This window comes from Littorina saxatilis, linkage group LG1 (genome assembly GCF_037325665.1).
Source record: "Littorina saxatilis isolate snail1 linkage group LG1, US_GU_Lsax_2.0, whole genome shotgun sequence".
NCBI classification, from domain to species: domain Eukaryota; kingdom Metazoa; phylum Mollusca; class Gastropoda; order Littorinimorpha; family Littorinidae; genus Littorina; species Littorina saxatilis.
Window position 1 is genome coordinate 46,237,921 of NC_090245.1, and position 7,468 is coordinate 46,245,388.

Consider the following 7,468-nt stretch of genomic DNA (forward strand, 5'->3'; position numbering starts at 1 on the left):
ACTTAGGGAAAACTGCACAGCATGAAACATGCACGAAGGGAAAACTGCACAGCATATAACATGCACTACAGGAAAACTGCACATCATGAAACATGCACTTACACAAAACTGCAAACCAGAAAACGGCACACCATAAAACATATGCACTATTAGGGAAAACCCCACTCAATAAAACATACACTAAGGGAAAAGTCCACACACTGAAACATGCACTGTGTAAGCCACGAGCAGCGTGTTTCACGTGCAGCATGTATCTCCGTGCAGGCAACAACTGGGCCAAGGGTCACTACACAGAGGGGGCGGAGCTGGTGGACTCCATACTGGACGTGGTTCGCAAGGAGTGCGAGGGCTGTGACTCTCTGCAGGGCTTCCAGCTCGCACACTCGCTAGGGGGCGGCACTGGTTCCGGGCTCGGCACGCTCCTCATCTCCAAGATCCGAGAAGAATACCCCGACAGAATCATGACCACCTTCTCCGTTGTGCCATCCCCTAAGGTAAATGGTTTGAGTGTTTATCTAGTGAGTCTGTCAGCGAACGTATGCCACCGGTGTGTGTGTGTGTGTGTGTGTGTGTGTGTGTGTGTGTGTGGTGTGTGTGTGTGTGTGTGTGTGTGTGTGTGTGTGTGTATGTGTGTGAGATTTGAAAGAAATATTCTGCATCTACTAATGCAGCTTCTCTTTCTAACACACTCTCTCATGATTTTTGTACAACTGTATTTGGCTTGGTCTTGTTACTTCCTTTGAAGCAATTTCTCTGGATATAAGGTTAGAACTAATTTAGATGAAGTTCTTGTCGTTTGTCTGTTCGATGTGTCCGCAAAATGAAGTGAAGACTGACGTGGTTGTAGGGGAGAGTCCATTCTTTATTTTAGTTGAATGTTCGAACTGTGAGATTGTGGTGGAATAATCAAATTCATGGTCATAACCAACGTTGAGGCGACAACAGGTTTTTAGTGCAGCGACAGTACATGGATTGCGTGGTGTTTGGCACGCCATCTATTGTTCTGCTGTTATGCTTTTTGAAGGCGACGACCTGATGCAAAACTGTTCCAACCCATATCCTCAACTTCGCTTTTGTAAGACTGTAGTATGTGACGACTCGCTACCTTATCCAGTGCAGTAAGAATAATACACAGTGTATTCTGTGCAGGTTTCAGACACAGTTGTTGAGCCATACAACGCCACGCTGTCCGTGCACCAGCTGGTGGAGAACACAGACGAGACTTTTTGCATCGACAACGAGGCTCTCTACGACATCTGCTTCCGGACACTGCGACTGACCACTCCGACCTACGGCGACCTCAACCACCTCGTGTCCATGACCATGTCCGGCGTGACCACCTGCCTGCGTTTCCCCGGTCAGCTCAACGCTGATCTGCGCAAGCTGGCTGTCAACATGGTGCCCTTCCCCCGTCTCCACTTCTTCATGCCCGGCTTCGCTCCCCTCACCTCGCGTGGCTCCAAGCAGTACTGTGCCCTGACGGTGCCCGAGCTGACCCAGCAGATGTTCGACGCCAAGAACATGATGGCTGCCTGCGACCCCCGTCACGGCCGCTACCTCACCGTCGCCGCCATGTTCCGTGGCCGCATGTCCACGAAGGAGGTCGACGAGCAGATGCAGAACGTGCAGAACAAGAACAGCAGCTACTTCGTTGAATGGATCCCCAACAACGTCAAGACCGCCGTCTGCGACATCCCTCCCCGTGGTCTCAAGATGTCCGGCACTTTCATCGGCAACACCACCGCCATCCAGGAGCTGTTCAAGCGTATCTCTGAGCAGTTCACCGCTATGTTCCGGCGTAAGGCTTTCCTCCATTGGTACACTGGCGAGGGCATGGACGAGATGGAGTTCACTGAGGCTGAGTCCAACATGAACGACCTTGTCTCTGAGTACCAGCAGTACCAGGACGCCACTCTGGACGAGGACGTGGAACTGGACCCAGAGTATGAGGAGCATGGAGACGAGATGGCCTGAGACTGGTCAAATCCTTGCACCAGTCCACTTTTTATCCGGGAATGAAAGTACATAGAACTTGACGAACAGTGCGAGGAGCAGGGAGAGAAGATGGCGTGGGACTGTATTGTACAAATCATTGCAACCGGTCCACTTTTTATCATCCCTGACGGAAAATACATGGCACTTGACGACCAGAAAGGGACGTCATTTTTTTAGTATTCCATGTGAAACAGGACGAAGAGACATGCGTTTAAAGGGATTTTCACTTCCAGATCAAAAAGTTGTTAAAAAAAACAATTTCAGACTTACAAATCTATGTCCAGTTTAGTTGTGTGTGTTTTTTTTAACAACTTTTTGATCTGGAAGTGAAAATCCCTTTAATCTGACACGGAACCGGAGAAGAAAAAAACCCAGAGACAAAAACTTGACAAGACGTCATGTGTCTAATGTTGAAGCTATGTTGCTTTTAAAAGCTCTGCTTTTACATTGATTGTATTCCATATTGATTAAGAAACCTTCTTGCAGCCATGCTAGTCAAGGTCACTTATCACACTGTGTCTTTCATAACAAAAAACCGTCAATGTTGTTATATCCTAAAACACACAAAGGTTATGATGACTTGACCACGGAGCACTTAAATCTAGCGAAGTAGAAGCAGAAAAGCTCAAACGAACTGCAGTACTTGCAGAAAGTAGATTCGAATATATATAGTGGCACTGAAATGGGGATTATTATGTTGTTGCTTTTATAACCTCCACGCAAATTGTAGCAAGATGTCTGACCTGCAAATGGTGTTCAATACATGTATCTATTTTTTTTATGTCATAATATACATTGTCATTTTGGTCTACTATTGCTTAATGTGTACATATAACTATACGCAAATGTGTGTATGTGTGTGTGTGTGTGGGTGCGTGTGTGTGTGTGGGTGCGTGTGGGTATACAGTGTGAATGTGTGTGTGTATGTGTGTGTGTGTGCGCGCGCATGTGTGTGTGTGTGTGTGTGTGCGCGCGCATGTGTGTGTGTCCCTGTCTGTCTGTCTTTCTATCTGAAAGTCTCTATGTCTGTCTGTCTGTCTGTATCTCTCTGTCGTTAAATAAAGAATTGTCATTGTCTTTGTCTGTCTTTCTCTTTCCGTCTCTCTGTATATGTCTTAGTATATACTTTTCCCTAGTTTTACACATCAGAGTAACGCTGTACAACACAGTGGACGAATATGAGATAAAACAGAATACAGAATACAGAATACAGTATTTATTGAGCCAAGTGACATTAAAAAACATTTAAAGCACAAGGAATTTCGCGTAGTGTTGGTAAAATCACGCACACACACACACCCACACACACACTGACACACACACACACGCCCACACATACACTGACATACACACCAACACACACACGCCCACACAACAGCAGTCACGATCACACCATCACACGCAGGGCAAACACAAGTATATAAAAACTGTACAGGCTTTCTGACCGGGGGACCAACAAGTGCAAATTGTGCTTTATCGAAGAAAAATGTGGCAGCTTTCTTATTAACCCTACACGGCCGATAGAAGAAAGCACAGACATCCACAAGCAGTGATATCTGATAAGAATTGATCCGAAGTGTAGCTGCAAACACGAATCGTTCATGATGGATCTGTTCGATTTTGAAGATTAATCATCGAAGAGAATGTAAATGATTTGCATCGCAAGATATGACAGAAAGAAGATGAAAGGACAGACCGTGTCGCGCACAGCGCAGGGAGAGAAGTTACTACTAAGCAAGACATGACACAGGCTGTGTATATATATTGTTCCTCGACCCTCTCCACGGTGTATCAACTGATTCCGGCAATATCGTTCGTACACCGGATGTTTCCGTTCATATAGCCTTTATTTTTGGCACTTGGAAACACGTTGCAGTAAATAGTGTGGGCAGCGCACTTTTGTGACATTCAGCAAGAACAAGGTAGCAAATTGGTTGGGCTATTTGTACAATAATTACCAAGGTGCTAGTCGATCTCATGATTACACATGTGGGCCAAAGGTGGCAACATTGCATTATTTTTCAACATTTTCTTGTTTTTTGTTTCTCCTACAAAGCTGCAGTCAGAACACACGCTTGTTGTAAAAGTAAATGTACGCATACACAGTAAGTCTCTGTTTCTCTCTTGATCAATTACTTCCCTTCACATAAAGTGACGACATCAGTTGTATTGTTTCTCACATACATACTGATGAAAGTGTGAGTAACGTACTGGTCATGTGTTCATTTCAACTGGTCAAAGTTTCAACAAACAAAGCAAATCGTGGTTTTTTTTTAAACCGATGCAATTTAAATTAAACGTTTTCAGTGGCAGCAGTGCCTTAATAGCCGAATTCCGAAAATAACTCTGTCGGGTTTGTATGGGTTGTGAAAGAGTAATTGCCCTTGCTTTTTACTCGGACAAACATTGAAGGGGCCAATCACTAGCGAGGGGGGTGTTGGAAACACGTGGACAGGAGTACGTGTGAAGTTATTTGTCAGAGGACAAGCAAGGGTATTCACTGTATCACACCCCATACAAACCCGACGGAGTTATTTTCGAAAATGGTCTATTAGGGACATGTTTTGTAATGTCCAACCTTTAAACTGTTATTATGTAGTCCACCCTGGGTATGGCCGGAAAGGAGATTGAGAATTTTGCAACACAGCAGCAGACCCTGATACCCAAACAACCTCTCAACACTCACCTCCACCTCCTACGTCCACTCCTCTCTTCTCAAGGCTCACAGTTTCACTCTTGCTCCGTATTTGTTCACGCCTTAACAAACACGAGCATTCTTTACTTTTGAGTTTCAGCTGGGTGGAAGGGGCTTGATGGATGTCTCGTAGTGTTTGCTTGTAACTTCAAGGCTAAAGTCAACCATCCGGCTGACATATTTATTGCACGGTTTTAGCACCCTTACCTCACCGGCACGGTTGGCCTAGTGGTAAGGCGTCCGCCCCGTGATCGGGAGGTCGTGGGTTCGAACCCCGGCCGGGTCATACCTAAGACTTTAAAATTGGCAATCTAGTGGCTGCTCCGCCTGGCGTCTGGCATTATGGGGAAGGACGGGTTGGTCCGGTGTCAGAATAATGTGACTGGGTGAGACATGAAGCCTGTGCTGCGACTTCTGTCTTGTGTGTGGCGCACGTTATATGTCAAAGCAGCACCGCCCTGATATGGCCCTTCGTGGTCGGCTGGGCGTTAAACAAACAAACAAATCGTATAACCCAACTCATGTCCAACATGACGGACAGTAAGCCCCTTAAATTTGACCCTTACTTCTACAACGGAGCTATAGTTGCACACGTGAATTCCTATAACTAGCTATACATAGCTGTCTCCAAGGCAGACAACCAATAAAGAGCTGCTGTAACAAGAGGGAACTGCTGCGTAACCCTACCATTTAAATACTACTGCATGTCCGCTTTCTAATGAAAGTTATACGTAAATGATGGAACAATTACTTGTATTGTACAAACTTCATAATTGAAAACTGACCGTTTGAACTGTTTTCGGACGTTGTTAAGCTGTTATAAGTTACTTAACTTTTCTGTTCATTAGGTATGATTGCTTTAACTGTGTGTTTCAGCTCGCAAATAGGTAAGGTTGCCAGTTGACAAGCTGTGCCTCAAGCCACTGACATGCTGAAAGCAAATTGGAAACGTAATGGGCATACATCAATACTGAATAATTATGACGCACAACCCCCTTTTTACGGTGCACATTTAATTTGGGAAGAAAGCTAAAAGCGTTCCTCTCCACTGTCTCACAACCGGATACAGCCTGACGTGTTCACTTTTAACCACAGCCGAATTAGAGCACGCTTCTGATTAATTGGGTAGATTTCTGTTGACCTAATTCATGGACACGTGTACCAAATAGACAACGGAGCCCAAGTCTGTCGCTCACCACCCCCCCCTCCCCCTCCATCCCCGACTCCACCCCCTCCCCGTCGTCCCCCGAATCCAGCCCTTCAGTAGTCAGACAAGGACATGGGGACTCGTCTGTTGACCTTATTTTTGCAACGCCGCACACCTGCACCCAGCACAAGGTGACGCTGTCACAACGAAACGCCACCCCAACAGTTCTTGCGCAAGCCTTGATAATTCTTTCCACAAAGCATTGCATTGCAACAAGGACACAGAAACTCATCTGCTTTCGTTTTTTTTTTAAAATATACGTACCTGTCACCCTGTCACACCGTCACGTAGCCATTCCAACTTTCATAACGCAATACAGACGAGTTCTTGCCTTTAAAGAATTTTTTCTGATGGAAAACAATGTATTCAAAGGGGTGCTTTGTTCACTTTACATCAACAACATGGGGGCGGGGAAGTAGCTTAGTTGGTAGCGCGCTGGTTTTGTATCCAGTTGGTCGCTATCAGCGTGAGTTCGAACCCCACGTTCGGCGAGAGATTTATTTCTCGGAGTCAACTTTCTGCAGACTCTTTTCGGTGTCCGAACACCCCCGTGTGCACACATGCGCACGAAAAAGATCCCAAGTTCACAGCGAAAGTCTCAGGGCTTGGAAAACACGAAGACACGCATGCATCATCTCTCGTCTCTGATTATCATGATCGTATTTCGATACTTTGACTAGACAAACCCAATGCTGGTGTGTCGAAGAAGACAGCCACAGCGGGCTTGTTCGAGTCAAAGTATCACACCATATCCTCAGCGTATTACCAATACCTGTCCCAATATAGGCCAACTGGTCTAAGAGGACGTTAAACCCTAATAGTCAGTCAGTCAGTCAACAACATGGGAACCGCTATGAACATTTCGTTAGTGGAAAAAAATGGTTTACATTGAATAGCTCATTTGATGCCCTCTGGTACTTACATGTTCTCCGTTGGTCTGTTTTTTTCTGGTCAAAATCGATTAAAGACAATCAGAGCACTATAATTTTGTGATTGAAATATTTGTTGCTGCTTAGATGCTTATCATTTCTTCATAATCACTACTTACAAAAAAAGCCTTCAAGAATACTTACTTCATTTGAAAAAAAAGTCAATGGTCCGTTTACTGGAAAGCAAATATCGAAAAAATACAAGCCTCTGGACAAACGTGTTGGAAAACAGATAGGAAGTACCTATAGGTACCTTAAAGTATCTATAATGTCCTTAAAAGACAATAAGTATCCACGCGAACATATACACTGAAGTCTGGTACTGCTTAACTTGTAGGCAATCCCCATTGATAAATATGTTGTCATTGAGCCCGGTTTAATGGTTATAAACGACAAGTGTGGTTTTTCTCTGACATGAGCGCATTTATATCTCCGACATTCTGGCACCGGTTCAAAACTTCGTTGTGTACAAACGTGACAAGGTAAATGTACCCTGAGCCCTTTTGTTCAAGTTCGGATGTCTGTCCGTCTGTCTGTAGAAGTGTGTGTGTGTGTGTGTGTGTGTGTGTGTGTGTGTGTGTGTGTGTGTGTGTGTGTGTGTGTGTGTGTGTGTGTACCGTGTGTGTGTGTGTGTGTTCCGTG

General features: G+C 45.0%; 1 protein-coding gene across 1 annotated transcript in view; it reads left to right on the top strand.

The window, feature by feature from the left end:
* The window catches only part of LOC138971296 (tubulin beta-1 chain-like), a 15,419-nt gene extending 12,613 nt beyond the window's left edge, over nucleotides 1-2,806 (top strand). The window contains exons 4-5 of the mRNA XM_070344017.1: nucleotides 265-494; nucleotides 1,150-2,806. Coding sequence (XP_070200118.1) covers nucleotides 265-494; nucleotides 1,150-1,974 — 1,055 coding nt within the window. The 3' untranslated portion in view covers nucleotides 1,975-2,806. The remainder of the gene's footprint in view (nucleotides 1-264; nucleotides 495-1,149) is intronic.
* Nucleotides 2,807-7,468: the final 4,662 nt, after the last annotated feature.